A 26,781-nucleotide genomic window follows, 5' to 3' on the forward strand; every position below is an offset into this window, starting at 1 on the left:
GGGACAGTAACCATTGTATCATAAGGTTTAGGGTGGCTATGGAAAAGGACAAGGAACAATCCAGAGTAAGAATAATTAACTGGGGGAAAACCAACTTCAATGGGGTAAGAATGGATGTGACCCAGATAAATTGGAATCAAAGGTTGGCAGGCAAAACTGCAACTGAATAATGGCTGCCTTTAAAGAAGAGGTAGTTCGGGCACAGTCAAGGTATATACACATGAAGGGGAAAGGTAGGGCAAGCAAATTCAGAGCTCCCTAGATGACAAAAGAGATAGAAATTAAGATGAAGAAAAGTGTGCTTATGACAGATGTCATTAGATGTATTTCATTGAAGCATATAAAATTCTTACAGGGCTCGACAAGGTTGATGCAGGAAGAATGTTTCCCCTAGCTGGGTGGGGGGGGTGTTCTAGAACCACGGGACACAAGTCTCACAATAAGAGGTAGGTCTTTTAGGACTAAGATGAGGAGGAATTTCTTCACTCAGAGGGTGATGAATCTGTGGAATTCTCTACCCCAGAGGGCTGTGGAGGTGCAGTCATTATGTGCAAGACAGAGATCAATAGATTTCTAGATATTTAATATATCAATGGATATGGGGATAGTGCAGGAAAATGGCATTGAGGTAGATGATCAGCCATGATCTAGTTAAATGGCGAAGCAGGCTCGTGGGGCCGAATGGCCTACTCCTGTTCCTATTTCCTATGTTCCTATGTCAGGTGGATAATACAACTGATTACCAGGCTGAATATAGAAGATTCAGAGGGGAATTGAAAAAGCAAATCAGAGGACCAAAGAGAGAGTATGAGAAGAGACTGGCAGTTAATATAAGTCTTCAATAGACATATAAATAGTAAAATGGTGGTAAAAGGAGGAGTGGGGCCGATTCAGGACCAAAAAGGGGGTTTACACACAGAGGTAGGGGGCATGGCTAAGGTATACAGCACTGAAACAGGCCCTCTGGCCCACCGAGTCTGTGCCAACCAACAACCACCCATTTACACTAATCCTACATTAATCCCGTATCCCCTACCACATCCCCACCATTCTCCTACCTACATTAGGGGCAATTTATAATGGCCAATTTACCTATCAACCTGCAAGTTTTTAGCTGTGGGAGGGAACCGGAGCACCCGGTGGAAACCTACGCGGTCAAAGAGAGAACTTGCAAACTTCGCAGAGGCAGTACCCAGAACCAAACCCAGGTCACTGGAGTTGTGAGGCTGCAGTGCTAACCACTGCGCTACTGTGCCACCCATTAAATGAATACTTTGCATCTGTCTCTACCAAGGAAGAATCTGCTGCACAGGTCACGGTGAAAGAAGTAGTTCAGACACTTGAAGGATTTAAAATTGATAAGGAGGAGGTATTAGATAGGCTGTCTGTACTTAAAGTGGATAAGACAGTGGATAAGATAAGACAGATGAGATGCATCCAAGGATACTGCAGGAAGTGACAGTGGAAATTGCAGAGGCACTGGCCATAATTTTCCATTCTCCTTAGACTCAAGGGTGGTGCCAGAGGACTGGAGAATTGCAAATGTTATACCCTTGTACAAAAAAGGGTTTGAAGATAAGCCCAACAACTACATGCCAGTCAGTTTAACCTCGGCGGTGGGGAAGCTTCTAGAAATGATAATTCGGGATAAAATTAATAGTCACTTAGACAAATGCGGATTAGTTAAGGAAAGCTAGCATGGATTTATTAGGGCAAATTGTGTTTAACTAACTTGCTTGAGTTTTTTAATGAGGTAAAAGAGAGGGTTGATGAGGGTAATGCTGTTGATGTGGTGCACATGGACTTCCAAAAGGCATTTGATAAAGTGCCGCCCAACAGACTTGTGAGTAAAGTTAGAGCTCATGGAATAAAAGGGACAGTAGCTGCATGGATACTGTCACTGAACTGTATCTATTTTCTCCTTGGATTAAAATAGTGTGCCTTTAAGACTATTTAAAAACAGTGTGCCTTTAAAAACTACGAGGCACTGTTGGCCTGCTGCACCTGCTCCTAAGTCACAGCAGGAGAGAGAAGTCACATGGTGTACTGTAACAATTTCCAGCTGAAACTAGTTTTGAGAGACACTAACGAAGCATGCTTACTGAAGAAAGGAGCTGCCTATTTCTCTCAGCAAAAATTCTACAATGAGCTACAGGCCATGTTAATTGCCTAAGGGGGAAAAGAAAATCCTTTGAAGGTACCGTTTGTATTGCTGGAGGTAGCAAAATTCCTTTTCTTTACTTGCAATCTAAGAGTCTTTGCTGCAAGATTGACTCTCTCTTAACTGTGTTTGCTCGAATTCGGAGTAAAGTTTTGACTGAGAGACTGTCAGTTTTAAAATTCAAGTAGACCTATTGCTGTGCTCATCGTTTAAAGAACTATTTGACGCCTGTTGCAGCCAAAGTGTTTTGAAGGCCTATCTACTAAGAGACTGTTTCATCAAATCCACGTGGAGACGAGTAGCATTTGATTATTTTTACACTTGGATACCTCACCCATCAGGAATGTAACCCACAAAGACTAACAACCCAGTTATAATATTTATTCTTAAGAAACAGCTAATTTTTAAAACATCATTCTTTTTTAAAAACAGTTAGCTGTGATTTTTGAGTATATGCGTGTGAATAGGGGAGTTAGGTTAAAGTAAACCACTGCAGAGGTTTGAACTGAGAGTTTTAAATTGGAAAAAACAGTGTTTGAAATCAGAAAGCTCCTGGCTCCTGGTTTGAGAACATCTCTCTCCTGTCTGCTCTCATCTCGCTCTCACCAGCCGTGAAAACCATTAAAGACATGTGAACCTCAAAGAGAGAAACGTCTCCTACGTTGAACAAGGTTTAAGAAGAATACTGGGCCCCAACGAAAAGTAAGAGCTGCTTACAATCAAAGACTCGACAGTGAACCACAGAAACAGTAACCAGAAACCCCCTTCAGAGACTGTCTCAAACCTCTCCACTTTGTTATTCTAATGTTCTTTTCTGTCCCTATTTGCATGTGTGTATCGCGTGTGCAAGCTAGCATGGGCGTGTTGTGTATCCATAGGCGATAACTGAATTAGAGTTTAAATTTAAGGTTTAATAAATTTCACTTTTCTTCTTTAAACCTAAGAAAGCCTGTTTATGCTCATTTCTTTGCCTAAGATTGGAAAGCTGTGAACAAGGACTCACAAAAGGGGAGCTCAAAACATAGTGTGTTTAAAAATAATACCCTGTTACAATAAGACCAGGTGAAGACCGTAACAGACCACTAGACACCTTTCTCGCCTGGTCGTAACAGAAATTTGGGTGCTAGCGTCTGGAATTTTACCCACAGGCGAACGAGCGAAATTGGAAGTGGGAAGCCAAACTGTTCCCAATCAAAAAGAGCAAAATATCAATACAGGTTTTCTTGTGGTTGTGTGTGATTGAATACTAACATGTCTGCCACTGAGGTGAGTAACTCTCCAAGTCAGGGTGAAGTAATTTGTGATAAGTTAAAAGCACTGTCTATGGAGGAGTTGAGAAAAATGGGTGAGCAATGTGGGATCACTGTACATGGTAAGGTAGGAAGTCTGAACTCCTAGGGCCAGTGGCCAACCATTTTTCCCTTGAATCTGAAGAAGCAGAAGCGGGGTTAGAAACAGAATCCGACAGAGTATTGTTAGCAAAGATACAATTGGAACAAACTAAACTTGAATTTGAGGAAAGGGAAAAAGAGAGAGAGAGAGGCAGGAAAGGGAGAAAGAGAGAGCCTTCCAAAAGGAATGTGAAAAAACAGAAAGACAGGAGAGGGAAAGAGAGAGGCAAGAGAGAGAGAGAGAGAGAGAGAGAGAAAGAATATTCCAGAAAGAATCCTAAGAGAGAGAGCTGAAGGGGCTTGAGTTAACTAGGGGGTGACAGAGTAACCCTAGTGAAAGCATGGTCAATATGGAGGAGCATAATTTAGGGCTGGGTACAAAATTGCTAAAACTCGCTCAATTAATTCCAAAATTCAATGAGGAAGATGTGGAAGAGTTTTTTGTGTTGTTTGAGGAACTGGCAAGGCAGCTAAAATGGCCAGCTGAGACCTGGTCCCTTCTAATACAAAGCAAACTAACCGGAAAAGTCCATGAAGTTTATTCCTTGTTGCCAGATGAGAGTTCATCAAATTATGAACTGACCAAAAATGCTATCCTCGGGGCATATGAATTAGTACCAGAAGCCTACTGCCAAAAGTTTAGAACCCTCAGAAAAGCAAGCTAATCAAACTTATCTGGAGTTTGAAAGAAGCAAGCAGCTGGCTTTTGAACAGTGGCTGAGGGCTTTGAAATATAACTCAGCTATGAGACTCTCAGTGAAGTAATCCTGTTAGAGGAGTTTAAAAACTCTCTCCCATTCTCAATAAAGACCCATGTAAAGGAGTAGTGGGTTCAGGGAGCCTGGCAAGAGGCCATTCTGGCCGAGGAGTTAGCTTTAATTTATAAGTCGGTTTCCCGGGGAGAACCTTTCCTAATCCCCCCCCACAAATCCGAAAAGGAAGGTGATATCCGACCAGGCAGTCCAGGAAGAGAAAGGAAATGAGGAGACAGAGGGGCTCTCCTCCAGCCAAAAAGGAAGGTGTTGTGAGCAAGAGTGAGACCCGGAGACCTGTGTGCTTCCATTGTAATAAGGCAGGACATATAAAAGCTGACTGCTGGAAACTATAGGGGAAACTGGTAGGGTTAATCAGGGCACACCCGCTCAGTGAAGAAGAGACCCAGATGGAAAACACAGAACAAGCTGTGACTTTAACTGCAGTAAGAGTGTAACCCAGGAAGGTTACTATGGTCAGTGCAGGAAAAGTTAATAGAATTCCTGAAGGTTATCAGGGTTTTGTATTTGAAGGGAAAGTAACCCCATATCCCTCGCGTGGGGAAAGCAAGCCCATAGTAATTCTCAAGGACACAGGGGCCACTAGATCCCTTTTACGGGGAAAAGGCCTGACCTTTTCTCCAGAGAGTGCAGTGAACACCAAAATGGTGGTGAATGTTATTGGAGGGCAGTGTATGCCTGTACCTGTACATCGGGTGCACTTGGAGTGCGACTAGTTTCGGGACCGGTGACTGTAGGGATTGTCCCAATTTTGCCTGTGGATGGGGTTGACCTGCTCCTAGGTAATGATCTGGTGGGGGTGAAGGTGGTATCCCCCCCAGTAGTGAAAGAAAGACCGCAGGAGACAGGGCAATAGCAGGAGACGGTTCCCTGTAGTTTCCCTGAATGTGTAGTGGATCAGGCCATGATCAAACCAGTTCCCCTAGAGGAGACTGTATTAGCACTGCAGGCAGACGACCATGAGGTCTGTCTGTCCAAGACCTTCTTTGGAGAGTTAGGAAACCCAGGGAATGAATTAAATGGATTTTCGCTAGCTGAGACTCAGCAAGCCAACCCAGTATTGAGAAAGTTAGAACAGGCTGCCCAGTCTGAAGTGAAGCAGAGGGAGTCCCTGATTGCTACTATTTAAAAAATGAGGTACTGATGAGGAAATGGAGTTCTCTTCAAGACCCGAGGGCAAGGAGCGGACAGTAGTTCACCAGTTAGTGGTGCCACAGAGGTACCAGGGAGAAATATTAAGAAGGGCCCACGAGATTACAGTGGCTGTACATGTCGGTATACGAAAGACCAAAGATTGCATAAGACAGCACGTTGACTGGCCAAAACTCCACAAAGATGTGGTGGAATACTGCAGGAGTTGCTTCATGTGCCATGTTGAGGGGAAACCCTAATCTACAGTGAAACCTGTACCCCCTAAGTCCTGTACCGGTGTTAGGAGGACCCTGCAGTGGAGGGCTGGTGAACTGTAAAGGACCCCTACCGAGAACAAAAGGGGACAGGCAGGCTCACGGCTAGCAGAAGTTTAGAAAGAGAAGGGGATAAAGTGACCAAGAGGGCAGGTTAAAAGAAGTCCGGGAAGAATCCCGGGTGAAAACCCTTAACGTCTGGTCAACCAACCCCGATAAATGTGAAAAGTTAGACCCCCACACCCTCCTACGTAAATGCAGGCTCTAGAAGCACGCCACCAGAGTTGCTAACAGCATTTACAGGAACCTGCAGAGACAAAGAGAAACCTCTAGGGGGCAGAGAAAACGTGAGGATGATGCCTCACCTAGTTGAAGTGCCAGGGAGTGCAGCCGTCTGCACAAATACCTGCAGATAGGAGAGTCCCAGAGAAGAAAGGGGAGAGTAATGAAGACTCCTTCCCCATAGTCAGAGGAAAAGAGAACCACCCAACCCCTGAAGTCAAAGGTTTTTGCATTACTCAGAGAGTTCAGGATCGACCTGCCCACTACCAACTCTCCTGAGCAAAAAAGCAGAAAATTAAAACAGCCCTGGCACCCAGAAAGGACCATTTTTAATAGGCTTTAAGATTGGTGAATGAATGGAAATGAATGACAGAAATGCATGGTTTTGCTTTCTGTATCTTATATTTCTTTCAAACCCTGTAATGAGATGCGCCGGTTTTCCTCAAATCACATTTCATTCCCCTGGATGTGGAGGTGTGAGGCAAACCCCCACCTGCCAAGACTGAGGCACACATTATTTCGCCACATGAACATTAAAACTTACAATTGCAAACCCCTGACTGGAAAGATATGTGCATAGTAACATACAGTGTTGAAACAATGGGGACCCAGTTCTTCCCCAATACACAGAAGAAGTGGTCAGACCAGTTTTAGTCGCATGACTAACTGGCTGTTGCAGAGGTTTGAACTGAGAGTTTCAAATTGGAAAAAACAGTGTTTGAAATCAGAAAGCTCCTGGCTTGAGAACATCTCTCATCTCTCTCCTCTCTGCTCTCATCTCGCTCTCACCAGCTTCAGAAACCATTGAAGACATGTGAACCTCAAAGAGAAAAAAGTCTCCTATGTTGAACAAGGTTTAAGAAGAATACTAGGCCCCAATGAAAAGTAAGAGTTGCCTACAATCAAAGACTCTACAGCGGGCTGGAACCACAGATGTAGTAACCAGAAACCCCCTTCAGATACTGCCTCAAACCTCTACAGTTTGTTATTCTTCTGCTCTTTTCTGTCCCTATTTGCATGTGTGTATTGCGTGTGCAAGCTAGCATGGGCGCGTTGTGTATCCATAGGCGTTAACTGAATTAGAGTTTAAATTTAAGGTTTAATAAATTTCACTTTTCTTCTTTAAACCTAAGAAAGCCTGTTTATGCTCATTTCTTTGCCTTATAATTGGAAAGCTGTGAACAAGGATTCACAAAGGGGGAGCTCAAAACATTGTATGTTTAAAAATAATACCCTGTTACAATAAGACCAGGTGAAGACAGTAACAGACCCCTAGACACCTTTCTCATCTGGTCGTAACAATCTTAATAGTGTTTAAGATTTAGTTTTAATAAATAGTTAATTTGTTGTTGTCTAAAGATACCTGGTTTGGTCTGTTTTATTCTGGGGGTGACTAGAGTGCTTAATTTGGCTGTTTCCTGGTTGGGTGGGAAAACTTTAACAACATACTATGACCTGATAGAGAGATACAGCACTGAAACAGGCCCTTCTGCCAGCCAAGTCTGTGCCAACCAATTATACTAATCTTACATTAATCCCTTTTTCCCTCTCACACTAGGAGCAATTTTTTTTTACAATAGCCAATTTACCTATCAACCCACAAGTTCAATTCTGGGTACTGCCTGTGTGGAGTTTACAAGTTCTCCCTGTGTCCGCGTGGGTTTTCTCCGGGTGCTCCGGTTTCCTCCCACAGCCAAAAGACTTGCAGGTTGGTTGCTAAATTGGCCATTATAAATTGCCCCTTGTATAGGTAGGTGGTAGGGAAATATAGGGACAGGTGGGGATGTGGTAGGAATATGGGATTAGTGTAGGATTAGTATAAATGGATGGTTGATGGTCGGCACAGACTCGGTGGGCTGAAGGGCCTGTTTCAGTGCTGTATCTCTAAACTAAACTAAAAAAGTCTTTAGCACATGGGAGGAAAGCAGAGCACCTGAAGGAAACCCACACAGTCACAGGGAGAACTTGCAAACTCCACACAGGCAGTACCCAGAACTGAACCCAGCTTATTGGAGCTGTGAGGCTGCAGCGCTAACCACTGCACCACCGTGCCACCCTACAGGACTGAACTGACAGTGTGTTGCTCCTGCCTTGGTCGTAACCATACAAAATTGGCAGAGTGACAGGAAACAGACAGTAGTGGTTAATGGTTGTGTTTTGGACTGGAGGAAGGTTTATAGTGGAGTTCCCCAGGGGTCGGTGTTAGGAGCCCTGCTCTTCCTGATATATATTAATATCCTAAACCTTGGTGTACATGGCATCATTGCAAAAATTGCAGACAATACAAAATTTGGAAGTATTGTGAACTGTGAGGAAGATAGTAGAGAACTTCAAAAGGATGTAGATAGTTTGGTGGAATAGATGGACAAGTGGCAGGTGAAATTTAATGCAGAGAAATAAGAAGCGATTCATTTTAGTAGGAAGAACGCAGAGAGACATTATAAAGGGTACAATTCTAAAGAGGGTACAGGTGCATAGGGACCTGGGTCCCTATCACTAAAGATGACAGGACAAGTTGACAGCATGGTTTATAAAGCATGCAGCATCCTAGGCTTTATCAATAGAGGCACAGAGCATAAAAGCAACTAAGTTATGTCAAAATTGTATAAAACACTGGTTCTGCCTCAACTGAAGTATTGGGCTGGATTTTACCAAGCCTACGACATTGGGCTTGATGGTGGGGCGTGGGGGTTGGATATAGGTCCGGCAGTGGCCCGCTATAGAGGCTAATGCCGGGAGGGCCTGGCCCGATCCTCCTGGCAGCGGCCAGGCTCCATGGTAGACCCCTGCACCACCACCACCGCATCCCCCCCACCCCGCCACCACTGCTGAGCAACGGGACCTGAATTTCAATATTTAAATCAATAAAATGAATAGATTTAAATAAACTTACCTTCCATATCCTGGGCCCGCTGCGATGTGCGGGGACTGTCACTCCCCTGTCTTCAATTCCCGGTCTAAGGAAAACCGGCGCGACACTGGAAGAAGGTGGGGCGGGGGTGCGGAGGTAAGAGTCTCAGTGTGCAGGGGTGTCAAATAAACGTAATGGGTGTAGGGGAAGGGGTGAACTTTAAACATTGTGCAGTCTTGGGTGGGGGGCGGAGGTCAGATTTAAAAGGTAAGTGTTTGGTGGGGGAAGTTCAAATAGGTAATGTAATTGTTATTGGGAGGCGAGAGTGGGTCGTTAGAAATTTATTTGAGGGGGGGTTTTGGGAGTGGGGTGTAGCTTTAAAAATGTAAATATGCCGGCAGGGCTGCTGCCCTTGAAAAATGGCGCCAGCACCTGCGCACAGGCAGCTAACGCCCTTGCCGACATGGACAGCCCATTCCCTCCATGTGATTGGGAGGGGGGAACGGCGGGCCACCTCGGCTATTTAAATGAGCCGCTGCGCGGGAAATTGCAGTGGCTCTTTGGTGTGAGCTCGCGCTGACATCAGTGGCAGATTCTTAAAATCCAACTCATTGCATCCAGTTCTGGGCACGATACTGCAGGAAGGACGTGAAGGTGTTAGAGAGAGTGCAGAAAAGATTCATGAGAATGGTTCCAGGTATCAGGAATTTCAGCTATGTAGATAGATTGTAGAAGTTGGGACTGTTTTCCTTGAAGAGAAGAAGTGGAGATCTGATAGAGGTAATCAAAATCCTGAGGGGTCTGGACAGAGTAGATAGGGTGAAACTCTTCCCATTGGTGGAAGGATCGAGAACCAGAGGGCAACTGAGGAAAAACGTTTTCACGCAGTGAGTGGTTAGGATCTGGAATGCACTGTCTGAGAGTGTTGTGGAGGCAGGTTCATGGAGGCATTCGAGAGGGAATTGGATTTTTATCTTAAAAGGAAAAATGTGCAGGGCTACAGGGAGAAGGTGGAGAAGTGGCTCTAGGTGAATGGCTCCTTCAGAGAGCCAGCACAGACACAACTGGCCAAATGGCCTCCTTCTGAGTTACAACTATTCTATAATTCTATGATTTTCCCACTCTTTGATCCATGTTCAAATTCTATTCTGGGCTGCCTCTTCCCACTCTCTAATCGGCTTCCCAGCTCCATTCTTACTGAACGCTTTCTATTGATCTGTGGGTGAATTCCATTCAGGCTTGCCTCTTCCCACATCCTGATCCAAAACCCATCTCCGTTCTCATCGACTCCTTCGCAATGTCTGATCCATGCCTCGGTTCTGTTCTTCCACTCCTTGCATTCATTCTGAGCTGTTTCTCAGCTCACTCTGTACTGGTCCACATCCTGACTTCTGATCCAAACACTTCAGCCCCAATTTTATGCCGGAGGTGGGGAGAGGTGTTTCCCTCAGGTCCTGCCAAATTTAACATCGAAGACTTGCAAGTTGATAGGTAAATTGGCTATTGTAAAAATTGCCCCTAGTATAGGTAGGTGGTAGGAGAATTGAGGGAAGGTGGGGATGTGAGAGGGAAAATGGGATTAATGTAGGATTGGTATAAATGGGTGGTTGATGGTCGGCGCGGACTTGTTGGGCCGAAGGGCCTGTTTCGGTGCTGTATCTCTCTATGACTCTATGACCAGATTACCATGTTTTGTCTCCGTTTCCCAGCTGCAGCCTGATGCTAAAGGACTACCCAGCAGACAGACATCCAGCCTTTCAATCTGGAGCAGAGAGGAGGTAGAAAGGGAGGGAGAGATTAGAGGCAGATGGGAGATTGAAGGCTGGGGTCCGGTGAAGATCAGGGTCTGGAGCAGAGGGGAGATCAGAAGGATCGTGGGTGTCCGATCGGAGTGGGTGGGTGAAGCAGGTCAACTGGATCCTGCAGGTAAGTGGAAAGGCACGTACCTCCTGGATCCAGAAGTCCTCACCTCAGCTGCCAGGTTTCCCCAAGCCTAGAGCACCCTGCTGGCCAGGGATAAATTTAAAAAGATAGTTAATTCTAAGGCACACAGCTGCATTATAATATTTAAATGGCCAACCCGCCTCCTGAGTCTGGGCTGAATGCCTGCCTCCTGCCCCACCTTCGTTAAAATTGGACTAGTAATCCAGAGCCCAGGCTAATGCTCTGGGGACATGGGTTCGAATCCCACCATGGCAGATGGTGAAATTTGAATTCAATTAATAAATCTGGAATTAAAAGCTAGTTTAATGATGGTCATGAAACCATTGTCGATTGTTGTAAAAAAAACCCCATCTGGTTCACTAATGTCCTTTAGGGAAGGAAATCTGCTGTCCTTACCTCGTCTGGCCTACATGTGACTCCAGATCCACAACAATGTGGAGGACTCTTAAAATGCCCTCTGAATTGCCAAGCAAGCCATTCAGATCAAAGGCAATTAGGGATGGGCAATAAATGCTGTCCTAGCCAGCGACGCCCACATCCTACAAACGAATAAAAAGAAATTGGAAGAGGGAAAATTGGAGACAGATTTGGGGTTGGGTTTCCGATTTTGAGCATCCCCACCTGATACAAATCCACCCATTTTTGGGGGTTAAAATTCTCCCCATCCCTCTCTATTGACAGATGTAGAAGCAGCACAGCATAACTACGGTTTTGTGCTATAATGTAAGGCAGTACACAATTAAGGCAAAAATTACAAAACACAGAATGCCACCAAAATGTATTTAGAAAATTAAAAGCAATATCAAAAATCAATAATGTTAAATAAGACAATGTTCTATTTAAATTTAGGAACACAGGAACAGGAGTGGGCCCTTTAGCCCCTTGAGCCCATTCTGCCATTCAATGAGATCATGACTGATCTGTGAATTAACTTCGTGTACCCACCTTTGCCCCATATCCCTAATACCTTTGGTTAACAGAAATCTATCAATGTCAGATTTAAAAGTAACAACTGACCAAATATCAACAGCCATTTGTGGAACAAAGTTCCAAACTTCTACTACCCTTTACCTGTAGAAGTGTAAAAGGACTTTGCTGAATGCCTTTTGGAAGTTCATATAAATAACAACCATTGAAATTCCCCGGTCCAATAGTTTAGTCACCTCTTCATAAAATTCAACCAGGTTCATCAGGCATGATCTACCCTTTATAAATCCATGCTGGCTCTCTCTGATCAGCTGAAAATATTCAAGGTTGAATACAATCATAATAGGTAAATGTTTATGCACCATTAGGCTGTTAACTAAATCTGGCTCGTTATTCATTATTAAATCTAATTTGGCCTGTACACCTATGGGTTCCCAGACATATTATTACATATCCTAAACACCCTTAAGAAATTCACTACCTTTCTGACACAAACTAGTCTGCTTATCCCAATCTATAAGAAAGATAAAATCCTCCATTAAAACCACTCTCAAAATCACCTTTTTAGAGATGTACTTGCACATCAAGTACATTTTAACTCCTGGACTGCTGACAGGTCTTCTTGCGGTTCCCTGGCCTCAGTGGGACCTGAAGTGCCCTTTGAGATGAAGCGTACTAGCTCCTGAAGGATACAAATGGGCCCACCAGAGTGTCCAGGCTAGGGAAGTGCTTGGATGCCTCAAAACAAAGAACCTTTAAAAAATGTTGACAAAACATGATTTCTCCGGGATGATTGAACCTAAGGCGACTGCCAAATACTGGGGCTTCTAGCCTTTCTGGACTGGATGATATTCAAGGTGCACCCGTAGGGTCCATATTAATGAGCTGCCCTCCCATGGACTCTACATACTGTCACCAGGACAGCACTGTAGGCACGAGTGGGAGCAATCCCAACCTAACTCATGGAATCATATCCTGGAGCAATTTCAAGGCTTTACAGTCTAACTTTGACCCATTTCCAGCTCTCTTTCTACATGCTGCTGAAACAGACTCATTGGAAACAGGAAGGTGTTGGAAATCTTCATAGTTTGAAATAATCTTTTGATTTTTTTCCCCCTAAAAAGCACAAAGCAGCATTGGCATAACACTACTTCCAGTTTATGACAAAACTGGCCAGAACATATTTAAATAGATGCAGTCACATTAATAATTCTTGAAAGAGTATATATATTTTTTTTATTCCTTGCATTCCCTTTTTAAGGATCTGCACCCACTTTGCGTCACTATGGTTTGATCTGTGACCTGTACCTACATCATGTGGTTTTAATTCCCAGAATGTTACAAAAAGAGATATTAGCTTGGACTTCACTGAGGTGGTACTCCTTCCTGGCTTTCTATGTCCACTCCAAGCCTGACCTATTTTCCTAGGCCTGGGCACCTTAGAGATTCCTGCCATTTAGAGGGTGCCTGCCAGTGCCAGCAAGGAAACTCTGGCACTGACGCCATTGCAGCACTAGAAGTCCCAACAAGTAGCTTAAAAGGATGGAAGCGCCCCTCAGATTGGGAAGTGGTCTCCCAATGAAGACTGAGGCCTTCAGTAGGTAAGTCTCTGGGGTTGTGTGCAGAGAGAGGAGGTTGCTAAAAGACTTTCTTCCTCCATTTGGGTATTTATCGCTGCATTCTGAGGCCTACCATCACCTTTCATATCATAGCCCCAAGAAGCGGCAGCAACTGTGGTAGGGAGCAGGGAACACTATCAGGACGAGAGGCCCCAGGACACCATACCCCATAACCCTCCCACTATTTAAATGTGGCAGGTGGGGAAGCAGGCAGCAACATGGGTCCTAGTGGGTCCACGGGAAGGAACTGCCAGGTAAGTTGTGGGGTGGTAACAGGCCTCACCTTTCCAACATTCTGCACCACAATTACGCCCAATTTTGGGATTGCAGAGAAGAATGTCCCCACTGTTGCTTGTGCTCAAAAGGGAAATCAACACAAACATTTTTATATTTAAGCTTCATCACTGGGATAATTCTTAGATTAATAGCACAACTTTGTCAAATATATTATTTAAGGACCTTTAAAATTACTCTTTACCTCCTTTCCCATGTCATCCAGGGTTCTCCACAAGTTGTTGTAATCCATGTAGGCAAATGGATTCCACATAGGTGGAAAAGAGCCCTTGAAAGGATAGGATTTTCCCTGAAACAAAAAGTAAATCAAAAGTAGCGTCAGTTTTCCTTAAAAACACCTTTTGGAGCTGTCTGAGTAATTAAGGCGTAAGTGATGCCTAAAATTAATTACAATGCCAAACATCAAATAACACACTGATACATTCCAGTGGATTTCCCAGAAAGTATCACAAGTGTTCAAAATGAACTGCCTCGCAAATGAAATATTGAATGCCACTAATAAACATTGTATTCAATTTAAGAGAATGTGGGTTAGAAAATCAGAAGTGAATGCCAAGGATCCCAACCAGTGCTGCTCCCGAGTTTCCAGTAAGTAAAAATTATCAGTGTAAAGTCAAAAACAGTAAGAACTGAATGCACTGATCCCTGTAACCAATTCTCCAATTGATAGTCTTTTCAAGAAAGGCTTCACATGAGACTTTGCCTCACAAAATGTGATCTATTGTTTCACATTCCTGGATCTAACAATGGTGCAAGATAAACGTATACATGAACAGCCTGTAAGCTAAATTCCTTTTTATTAGATTTCAGGATTTGTATTGGTGGTTTGGGATCACAACGACGAATTCAGATTCTTCCTGTGAAAACCAAAATCACCTATGATGTACGAAAAAAGTAATTACTGTGGGAGTGCAGTGGGGCATGAGCTTGTCCAAAACAAAGTTGCAGCTATGTACAATAGTCCATCAGTTGTATTCTGGGGGAAGGAAAGCTGATGCACACAAAAGTGCAATTTTGGCAGTGGTGGAATTAGAAATTTTCAAAGGGGGATGTGAGCTCTGATGGCACATTTCTTAAAGGACCACACCCACCCCCCACAATAAATTTTGTTTCTGATTTTTTTGGTGATGTCTGCAGCATTTTCTAATGTACTGGGATTCAACATTTGGAACCAAAAATGATTTATTCTGGATGGATATATACCAGTTGATCCCTTGTGGCATTGCACAGTGGGATAGGTTTTAATTTCCAGTGGCTTTTCGGCAGGGTGCTTGGGCTGCCTGATATCATCAGTCTGAAGCTCGAGACATTCTGATGGTTGGACTTCATTTAAGTTTAATTTCCAATGGCGATCTGCCTCATTGCAGGGCAAGTAATGGGTGATGCTGGTGCCCTTTAAAATGTGCTTGCACATCATAAAAGTGAAGGGTTATTTTACTCTCCTGAAATTGTTGCTGTAGTTCAAAACTCACAAATTTACAAGATGTCATGTTCATAATCTTCTAGCTTCAGCAACATAGCCATGGAGATCCTTGTGGGATCGTAGTCTGACAGGAGGGTGACAAGACAGACTTTGAAGCAGGTCTGAAGCCGGTTACTGACAATGTGGATATACAGACCATCACTCCCAGGGCATGGGTTTGATCTTGACACAGTCAAATCAAAATATTCTACAACTGTGGTACAGGTTGCCAGCTGGTGCAGTGAATGCTAAATTCCTTCAAGCAGGAGCTGGACCTATTCCTGACTTTAGGCATAGATCACCCCATACAAGAAATAGTTACCATCATGTTAATCAAGATCCAGGCTGTCTCCTGGCTTGTTTGAATCACTTAAGGGGGTCAGAGAGGTATTATGCAGATTTGTTCTCCTAATTGGTCTGGTGTTTTAGCTGTTTTATCGCCTCTCCCAGGAGATTACATGGCTCCGGGTTGGTTGGGAGGTGTTTGTTTGGGATAGACTGGGCTGGCCAATTGATCCTTTCCATCACTTTTCATATGTTTATATATATGAACACTGCAATTAACTAATGTCAAAAGGGACACAAGGGGGCAGCAGAGAATCAGCATTGCTGAAGGATGAAAAATAAGGAATTGCAATAAATTAATATTTATGTTTATAAATTAAGCTCAAAGCTATAGCTTATATTTTTGATTTGGAAAATCTAGCATGGAATACACCCAAAGTTAATTACATTCTGTCTATACTAGTGGCCTTATTATTCAAATCTGTACATGTGATCAAATATTTTTCACAGTGAGTACTGCGCCTGCATTGAAACTGTTATCAAGATGTAATCAACAGCCTTATTCTCTTGTAGGCACAAATGACAGGAAGTTACAAGAGATACAGCGGAACCTATGATTGCCACACTCAATTTTACAGCCAATCTTATATTAAAAACATGTTTCAGCATTATGCAGGCTGACAAAATAAGGGGAAAAAAAGACTTAAAAAATGGAAGCACGACAGAGGTATAAATAGACAAATGAAAGTATGGGGAACACATCCAACTCCATTTTTGAGTGTAGCGATGGTATGCTCAAAATTAGAGTGCAGACCTTACCACCCTGTTCCTGCCACTATTTCCATTGGGGCCTATAGACAGGTACCAAGCTCTTGATAAAAACAGATTCATTATACAAGGAAAAATCAGGGTCCTGCGACATCAATAGGCCCCCAATTCAATTTTCAAGTTCCAGTGGATGGAGCCCAGTGTTCTTTAAATGGATGACTGAAGGCCTCCAAAAATGGAGCAGGTAGTCTTTTTTGTGATTTTTGAGAGTTCAGGAGAAACATTAATGCTTAGGTGCCAAGGTAATTCCTGCCTGGCTTGCAAATTGGCCCCCTCCTGAAGTCCCCAGCATTACAGATGCCAGACTTCAGCCAATTCGATTCACTCCGCATGATATCAAGCAACGACTGAAGGCACTGGATACTGCTAAGGCTATGGGTCCTGACAATATTCCAGCAATAGTACTGAAGACCTGTGCTCCAGAACTTGCCGCGCCCCTAGCCAAGCTGTTCCAGTATAGCTACAACACTGGTATCTACCCGGCAATGTAGAAAATTGCCCAGGTCTGTCCTGTACACAAAAAGCAGGACAAGTCCAACCCAGCCAATTACCGCCCCATCAGTCTACTCTCAATCATCAGTAAAGTGATGGAAGGTGTCATCAACAGTACCATCAAGTGGCACTTGCTTAGCAATAACCTGCTCAGTGACGCTCAGTTTGGGTTCCGCCATGCCCACTCAGCTGCTGACCTCATTGCAGCCTTGGTTCAAACATGGACAAAAGAGCTGAACTCAAGAGGTGAGGTGAGAGTGACTGCCCTTGACATCAAGGCAGCATTTGACCGAGTATGGCATCAAGGAGCCCGAGCAAAACTGGAGTCAATGGGAATCGGGGGAAAACTCTCTGCTGGTTGGAGTCATACCTAGCGCAAAGGAAGATGGCTGTGGTTGTTGGAGGTCAATCATCTGAGCTCCAGGACATCACTACAGAAGTTCCTCAGGATAGTGTCCTAGGCCCAACCATCTTCAGCTGCTTCATCAATGACCTTCCTTCAATCATAAGGTCAGAAGTGGGGATGTTCGCTGATGATTGCACAATGTTCAGCACCATTCACGACTCCTCAGATACTGAAGCAGTCCGTGTAGAAATGCAGTAAGACCTGGACAGTATCCAGGCTTGGGCTGATAAGTGGCAAGTAACATTCGCGCCACACAAGTGCCAGGCGATGACCATCTCCAATAAGAGAAAATCTAACCATCTCCCCTTGACATTCCATTGACAGCATTACCATCGCCTGTAGTAACTCACCTCCTGACTCCCCAAAGCCTGTAGTATGATGGAATACTCTCCACTTGCCTGGATGGTGCAGCTCCAACAACACTCAAGAAGCTCGACACCATCCAGAACAAAGCAGCCCACTTGATTGGCACCCCATCTACAAACATTCACTCCCTTCACCACTGACGCACAGTGGCAGCAGTGTGTACCATCTACAAGATGCACTGCAGCAATGTACCAAGGCTCCTTAGACAGCACTTTCCAAACCCGCGACCTCTACCACCTTGAAGGACAAGAGCAGCAGATGCATGGAAACATCACCACCTGCAAGTTCTCGTCCAAGTCACACACCATCCTGACTTGGAACTATATCGCCGTTCCTTCACAGTCGCTGGGTCAAAATCCTGGAACTCCCGACCGAACAGCACTGTGGGTGTACCTACCTCACATGGACTGCAGTGGTTCAAGAAGGCAGCTCACCACCACCTTCTCAAGGGCAATTAGGGATGGGCAATAAATTCTGGCACAGCCAGTGACGCCCACATCTCATGAATGAATAAAAAAAATGCAATTGGTTACAGATTAGATGCAGAGATTTGATGACAATCTAAACGACATGCTGTCCATTGTTGGACGATGCCGAAAGGGTTGTAATTTTCCATGGAGTGGCTCTTGGGGGCTGGAGTGGGCTATCAAGATTTGAAAAGCCTGTTTTATGAAACTGTAGGGCAGGCTTTTATACAACCACTATTTAGGAGAATTCCACCCACTGCCTTCCCTCAGCTTCTCACTCCCAGCCTTGCCACTGCCTTCTCTCAACTTCTCACTCCCGGTATCGCCACAGCCTTCCCTCAGCCACTCACTCCCGGCGTCGCCACTGCCTTCCCTCAGCTTCTCACACCCAGCCTTGCCACTGCCTTCCCACAGCCACTCACTCCCGGCCTTGCCACTGCCTTCCATCAGCCACTCACACCCGGCCTTGCCACTGCCTTCCCACAGCTTCTCACTCCCGGCCTCGCCACTGCCTTCCCACAGCCACTCAACCCCGGCCTTGCCACTGCTTTCCCACAGCCACTCACTCCCGGCCTTGCCACTGCCTTCCCTCAGCCACTCACTCCCGGCCTTGCCACTGCCTTCCCTCAGCTTCTCACTCCCAGCCTTGCCACTGCCTTCCCACAGCCACTCACTCCCGGCCTTGCCACTGCCTTCCCTCAGCCACTCACACCCGGCCTTGCCACTGCCTTCCCACAGCCACTCACTCACGGCCTCGCCACTGCCTTCCCACAGCCACTCACCCCCGGCCTTGCCACTGCCTTCCCTCAGCCACTCACTCCCGGCCTCGCCACTGCCTTCCCTCAGCCACTCACTCCCGGCCTTGCCACTGCCTTCCCTCAGCTTCTCACTCCAGGCCTTGCCACTGCCTTCCCACAGCCACTCACCCCCGGCCTTGCCACTGCTTTTCCACAGCCACTCACTCCCGGCCTCGCCACTGCTTTCCCACAGCCACTCACTCCCAGCCTTGCCACTGCCTTCCCTCAGCTTCTCACTCCCGGCCTTGCCACTGCCTTCCCACAGGCACTCACTCCCGGCCATGCCACTGCCTTCCCACAGCTTCTCACTGCCGGCCTCGCCACTGCCTTCCCACAGCAACTCACTCCCGGCCTTGCCACTGCCTTCCCACAGCCACTCACTCCCGGCCATACCACTGCTTTCCCACAGCTTCTCACTCCCGGCCTTGCCACTGCCTTCCCACAGCAACTCACTCCCGGCCTTGCCACTGCCTTCCCTCAGCCACTCACTCCCGGCCTTGCCACTGCCTTCCCACAGCCACTCACTCCCGGCCATACCACTGCCTTCCCACAGCAACTCACTCCCGGCCTTGCCACTGCCTTCCCTCAGCCACTCACTCCCGGCCTCGCCACTGCCTTCCCACAGCCACTCACTCCCGGCCTTGCCACTGCCTTCCCACAGCCACTCACTCCCAGCCTTGCCACTGCCTTCCCTCAGCAACTCACCCCCGGCCTTGCCACTGCCTTCCCACAGCCACACACTCGCGGCCTCACCACTGCCTTCCCACAGCAACTCACTCCCGGCCTTGCCACTGCCTTCCCACAGCCCCTCACTCCCGGCCTTGCCAATTCCTTCCCACAGCCACTCACTCCCAGCCTCGCCAATGCCTTCCCACAGCCACTCACTCCCGGCCTTGCCACTGCCTTCCCTCAGCCACTCACTCCCGGCCTTGCCACTGCCTTCCCTCAGCAACTCACTCCCGGCCTTGCCACTGCCTTCCCACAACCACTCACTCCCGGCCTCACCACTGCCTTCCCACAGCAACTCACTCCCGGCCTTGCCAATTGCTTCCCACAGCCACTCACTCCCGGCCTTGCCACTGCCTTCCCTCAGCAACGCACTCCCGGCCTCGCCACTGCCTTCCCACAGCCACTCACTACTGGCCTCGCCACTGCCTTCCCTCAGCAACTCACTCCCGGCCTCGCCACTGCCTTCCCACAGCCACTCACTACTGGCCTCGCCATTGCCTTCCCTCAGCAACTCACTCCCGGCCTCGCCACTGCCTTTTCTCAGCAACTCATTCCCGGCCTCGCCACTGCCTTCCCTCAGCAACTCACTCCCGTCCTCGCCACTGCCTTCCCTCATCCACTCACTCCCGGCCTCGCCACTGCCTTTCCTCAGCAACTCACTCCCGGCCTCGCCACTGCCTTTCCTCAGCAACTCACTCCCGGCCTCGCCACTGCCTTCCCACAGCAACTCACTCCCGGCCTCGCCACTGCCTTCCCTCAGCCACTCACTCCCGGCCTCGCCACTGCCTTCCCTCAGCCACTCACTCCCGGCATCGCCACTGCCTTCCCACAGCAACTCACTCCCGGCCTCGCCACTGCCTTCCCTCAGCCACTCACTCCCGGCCTCGCCACTGCCTTCCCTCAGCCACTCACTCCCGGCCTCGCCACTGCCTTCCCACAGCCACTCACTCCCAGCCTTGCCACTGCCTTCCCACAGCAACTCACTCCCGGCCTTGCCAATTCCTTCCCACAGCCACTCACTCCTGGCCTTGCCAATTGCTTCCCACAGCCACTCACTCCCGGCCTTGCCAATTCCTTCCCACAGCCACTCACTCCCAGCCTTGCCACTGCCTTCCCATAGCCACTCATTCCCGGCCTCGCCACTGCCTTCCCATAGCCAGTCACTCCCGGCCTTGCCACTGCCTTCCCATAGCCACTCATTCCCGGCCTTGCCACTGCCTTCCCTCAACAACTCACTCCCGGCCTTGCCACTGCCGTCCCATAGCCACTCACTACTGGCCTTGCCACTGCCTTCCCTCAGCAACAAACTCCCGGCCTCGCCACTGCCTTCCATCAGCCACTCACCTGGCCTCGCCACTGCCTTCCTTCAGCCACTCATTCCCGGCCTTGCCACTGCCTTCCCTCAACAACTCACTCCCGGCCTTGCCACTGCCGTCCCATAGCCACTCACTACTGGCCTTGCCACTGCCTTCCCTCAGCAACTCACTCCCGGCCTCGCCACTGCCTTCCCTCAGCAACTCACTCCCGGCCTCGCCACTGCCTTCCCTCAGCCACTCACTCCCGGCCTTGCCACTGCCTTCCCATAGCCACTCATTCCCGGCCACGCCACTGGCTTCCCATAGCCACTCACTCCCGGCCTCGCCACTGCCTTGCCTCAGCCACTCATTCCCGGCCTCGCCACTGCCTTCCCTCATTCACTCACTCCCGACCTCGACACTGTCTTCCCACAGCCACTCACTCCCAGCCTTGCCACTGCCTTCCCACAGCAACTCACTCCCGGTCTCGCCACTTTCTTCCCAAATCCACTCACTCTCGGCCTTGCCACTGCCTTCCCTCAGCCACTCACTCCCTGCCCAGCCACTGCTTTCCCACAGCCACTTACTCCCAGTCTTGCCACTGCCTTCCCTCATCCACTCACTCCCGGCCTTGCCACTGCTTTCCCTCAGCCACTCACTCCCGGCCTTGCCACTGCCTTCCCTTATCCACTCACGCCCGGCCTTGCCACTGCTTTCCCTCAGCCACTCACTCCCGGCCTCACCACTGCCTTCCCTCAGCCACTCACTCCCGGCCTCGCCACTGCCTTCCCTCAGTCACTCACTCCCGGCCTTGCCACTGCCTTCCCTCATCCACTCACTCCCAGCCTCGCCACTGCCTTCCCTCATCCACTCACTCCTGGCCTTGCCACTGGCTTCCCATAGCCACTCACTCCCGGCCTCGCCACTGCCTTTCCTCAGCCACTCACTCCTGACCTCGCCACTGCCTTCCCTCAGCCACTCACTCCCTGCACAGACACTGCTTTCCCACAGCCACTCACTCCCAGCCTCGCCACTGCCTTCCCTCAGCCACTCACTCCCTGCCCAGACACTGCCTTCCCTCAGCCACTCACTCACGGTCTTGCCACTGCCTGCTCTCAGCCACTCACTCCCGGCCATACCACTGCCTTCCCACAGCAACTCACTCCCGGCCTTGCCACTGCCTTCCCTCAGCCACTCACTCCCGGCCTCGCCACTGCCTTCCCACAGCTTCTCACTCCCGGCCTTGCCACTGCCTTCCCACAGCAACTCACTCCCGGCCTTGCCACTGCCTTCCCTCAGCCACTCACTCCCGGCCTTGCCACTGCCTTCCCACAGCCACTCACTCCCGGCCATACCACTGCCTTCCCACAGCAACTCACTCCCGGCCTTGCCACTGCCTTCCCTCAGCCACTCACTCCCGGCCTCGCCACTGCCTTCCCACAGCCACTCACTCCCGGCCTTGCCACTGCCTTCCCACAGCCACTCACTCCCAGCCTTGCCACTGCCTTGCCTCAGCAACTCACTCCCGGCCTTGCCACTGCCTTCCCACAGCCACTCACTCCCGGCCTTGCCAATTGCTTCCCACAGCCACTCACTCCCGGCCTTGCCACTGCCTTCCCACAGCTTCTCACGCCCGGCCTTGCCACTGCCTTCCCACAGCAACTCACTCCCGGCCTTGCCACTGCCTTCCCACAGCCCCTCACTCCCGGCCTTGCCAATACCTTCCCACAGCCACTCACTCCCAGCCTCGCCAATGCCTTCCCACAGCCACTCACTCCCGGCCTTGCCACTGCCTTCCCTCAGCCACTCACTCCCGGCCTTGCCACTGCCTTCCCTCAGCAACTCACTCCCGGCCTTGCCACTGCCTTCCCACAACCACTCACTCCCGGCCTCACCACTGCCTTCCCACAGCAACTCACTCCCGGCCTTGCCAATTGCTTCCCACAGCCACTCACTCCCGGCCGTGCCACTGCCTTCCCTCAGCAACGTACTCCCGGCCTCGCCACTGCCTTCCCACAGCCACTCACTACTGGCCTCGCCACTGCCTTCCCTCAGCAACGCACTCCCGGCCTCGCCACTGCCTTCCCACAGCCACTCACTACTGGCCTCGCCATTGCCTTCCCTCAGCAACTCACTCCCGGCCTCGCCACTGCCTTTTCTCAGCAACTCACTCCCGGCCTCGCCACTGCCTTCCCTCAGCAACTCACTCCCGTCCTCGCCACTGCCTTCCCTCATCCACTCACTCCCGGCCTCGCCACTGCCTTTCCTCAGCAACTCACTCCCGGCCTCGCCACTGCCTTTCCTCAGCAACTCACTCCCGGCCTCGCCACTGCCTTCCCACAGCAGCTCACTCCCGGCCTCGCCACTGCCTTCCCTCAGCCACTCACTCCCGGCCTCGCCACTGCCTTCCCTCAGCCACTCACTCCCGGCATCGCCACTGCCTTCCCACAGCCACTCACTCCCGGCCTCGCCAATTCCTTCCCACAGCCACTCACTCCTGGCCTTGCCAATTGCTTCCCACAGCCACTCACTCCCGGCCTTGCCAATTCCTTCCCACAGCCACTCACTCCCAGCCTTGCCACTGCCTTCCCATAGCCACTCATTCCCGGCCTCGCCACTGCCTTCCCATAGCCACTTACTCCCGGCCTTGCCACTGCCTTCCCATAGCCACTCATTCCCGGCCTTGCCACTGCCTTCCATCAGCAACTCACTCCCGGCCTCGCCACTGACTTCCATCAGCCACTCACTCCCGGCCTCGCCACTGCCTTCCTTCAGCCACTCATTCCCGGCCTTGCCACTGCCTTCCCTCAACAACTCACTCCCGGCCTTGCCACTGCCGTCCCATAGCCACTCACTACTGGCCTTGCCACTGCCTTCCCTCAGCAACTCACTCCCGGCCTCGCCACTGCCTTCGCACAGCCACTCACTCCCGGCCTCGCCACTGCCTTCCCTCAGCAACTCACTCCCGGCCTCGCCACTGCCTTCCCTCAGCCACTCACTCCCGGCCTTGCCACTGCCTTCCCATAGCCACTCATTCCCGGCCACGCCACTGGCTTCCCATAGCCACTCACTCCCGGCCTCGCCACTGCCTTCCCTCAGCCACTCATTCCCGGCCTCGCCACTGCCTTCCCTCATCCACTCACTCCTGACCTCGACACTGTCTTCCCACAGCCACTCACTCCCAGCCTTGCCACTGCCTTCCCACAGCAACTCACTCCCGGTCTCGCCACTTCCTTCCCAAATCCACTCACTCCCGGCCTTGCCAATTCCTTCCCACAGCCACTCACTCCCGGCCTTGCCAATTCCTTCCCAAAGCCACTCACTCCTGGCTTTGCCAATTACTTCCCACAGCCACTCACTCCCGGCCTTGCCAATTCCTTCCCATGGCCACTCACTCCTGGCCTTGCCAATTCCTTCCCACAGCCACTCACTCCTGGCCTTGCCAATTGCTTCCCACAGCCACTCACTCCGAGCCTTGCCACTGCCTTCCCACAGCAACTCACTCCCGGTCTCGCCACTTCCTTCCCAAATCCACTCACTCCCAGCCTTGCCAATTCCTTTCCACAGCCACTCACTCCCGGCCTTGCCAATTCCTTCCCACAGCCACTCACTCCCGGCCTTGCCAATTCCTTCCCACAGCCACTCACTCCCGGCCTTGCCAATTCCTTCCCACAGCCACTCACTCCCAGCCTTGCCACTGCCTTCCCATAGCCACTCACTCCCGGCCTTGCCACTGCCTTCCCTCAGCAACTCACTCCCGGCCTCGCCACTGCCTTCCTTCAGCCACTCATTCCCGGCCTTGCCACTGCCTTCCCTCAACAACTCACTCCCGGCCTTGCCACTGCCGTCCCACAGCCACTCACTACTGACCTTGCCACTGCCTTCCCTCAGCAACTCACTCCCGGCCTCGCCACTGCCTTCCCACAGCCACTCACTCCCGGCCTCGCCACTGCCTTCCCTCAGCAACTCACTCCCGGCCTCGCCACTGCCTTCCCTCAGCCACTCACTCCCGGCCTTGCCACTGCCTTCCCATAGCCACTCATTCCCGGCCTTGCCACTGCCTTCCCATAGCCACTCACTCCCGGCCTCGCCACTGCCTTGCCTCAGCCACTCATTCCCGGCCTCGCCACTGCCTTCCCTCATCCACTCACTCCCGACCTCGACACTGTCTTCCCACAGCCACTCACTCCCAGCCTTGCCACTGCCTTCCCACAGCAACTCACTCCCGGTCTCGCCACTTTCTTCCCAAATCCACTCACTCCCGGCCTCACCACTGCCTTCCCTCAGCCACTCACTCCCGGCCTCGCCACTGCCTTCCCTCAGTCACTCACTCCCGGCCTTGCCACTGCCTTCCCTCATCCACTCACTCCCAGCCTCGCCACTGCCTTCCCTCATCCACTCACTCCTGGCCTTGCCACTGGCTTCCCATAGCCACTCACTCCCGGCCTCGCCACTGCCTTTCCTCAGCCACTCACTCCTGACCTCGCCACTGCCTTCCCTCAGCCACTCACTCCCTGCCCAGACACTGCTTTCCCACAGCCACTCACTCCCAGCCTCGCCACTGCCTTCCCTCAGCCACTCACTCCCTGCCCAGACACTGCCTTCCCTCAGCCACTCACTCCCGGTCTTGCCACTGCCTGCTCTCAGCCACTCACTCCCGGCCATACCACTGCCTTCCCACAGCAACTCACTCCCGGCCTTGCCACTGCCTTCCCTCAGCCACTCACTCCCGGCCTCGCCACTGCCTTCCCACAGCTTCTCACTCCCGGCCTTGCCACTGCCTTCCCACAGCAACTCACTCCCGGCCTTGCCACTGCCTTCCCTCAGCCACTCACTCCCGGCCTTGCCACTGCCTTCCCACAGCCACTCACTCCCGGCCATACCACTGCCTTCCCACAGCAACTCACTCCCGGCCTTGCCACTGCCTTCCCTCAGCCACTCACTCCCGGCCTCGCCACTGCCTTCCCACAGCCACTCACTCCCGGCCTTGCCACTGCCTTCCCACAGCCACTCACTCCCAGCCTTGCCACTGCCTTCCCTCAGCAACTCACTCCCGGCCTTGCCACTGCCTTCCCACAGCCACTCACTCCCGGCCTTGCCAATTGCTTCCCACAGCCACTCACTCCCGGCCTTGCCACTGCCTTCCCACAGCCCCTCACTCCCGGCCTTGCCAATACCTTCCCACAGCCACTCACTCCCAGCCTCGCCAATGCCTTCCCACAGCCACTCACTCCCGGCCTTGCCACTGCCTTCCCTCAGCCACTCACTCCCGGCCTTGCCACTGCCTTCCCTCAGCAACTCACTCCCGGCCTTGCCACTGCCTTTCCTCAGCAACTCACTCCCGTCCTCGCCACTGCCTTCCCTCATCCACTCACTCCCGGCCTCGCCACTGCCTTTCCTCAGCAACTCACTCCCGGCCTCGCCACTGCCTTTCCTCAGCAACTCACTCCCGGCCTCGCCACTGCCTTCCCACAGCAACTCACTCCCGGCCTCGCCACTGCCTTCCCTCAGCCACTCACTCCCGGCCTCGCCACTGCCTTCCCTCAGCCACTCACTCCCGGCCTCGCCACTGCCTTTCCTCAGCAACTCACTCCCGGCCTCGCCACTGCCTTTCCTCAGCAACTCACTCCCGGCCTTGCCACTGCCGTCCCATAGCCACTCACTACTGGCCTTGCCACTGCCTTCCCTCAGCAACTCACTCCCGGCCTCGCCACTGACTTCCATCAGCCACTCACTCCCGGCCTCGCCACTGCCTTCCTTCAGCCACTCATTCCCGGCCTTGCCACTGCCTTCCCTCAACAACTCACTCCCGGCCTTGCCACTGCCGTCCCATAGCCACTCACTACTGGCCTTGCCACTGCCTTCCCTCAGCAACTCACTCCCGGCCTCGCCACTGCCTTCCCACAGCCACTCACTCCCGGCCTCGCCACTGCCTTCCCTCAGCAACTCACTCCCGGCCTCGCCACTGCCTTCCCTCAGCCACTCACTCCCGGCCTTGCCACTGCC

General features: G+C 50.5%; 1 protein-coding gene across 2 annotated transcripts in view; it reads right to left on the reverse strand.

Annotated features, from left to right (window-relative positions):
* mao (monoamine oxidase) overlaps positions 1 to 26,781 on the reverse strand; it is a 225,992-nt gene that overhangs the window by 58,717 nt on the left and 140,494 nt on the right. For both annotated transcript variants that reach the window (XM_068040668.1, XM_068040669.1), the window contains exon 4: positions 13,833 to 13,937. In XM_068040668.1, coding sequence (XP_067896769.1) covers positions 13,833 to 13,937 — 105 coding nt within the window. The remainder of the gene's footprint in view (positions 1 to 13,832; positions 13,938 to 26,781) is intronic.

Source organism: Heterodontus francisci, chromosome 10, assembly GCF_036365525.1.
Source record: "Heterodontus francisci isolate sHetFra1 chromosome 10, sHetFra1.hap1, whole genome shotgun sequence".
Lineage (NCBI taxonomy): Eukaryota > Metazoa > Chordata > Chondrichthyes > Heterodontiformes > Heterodontidae > Heterodontus > Heterodontus francisci.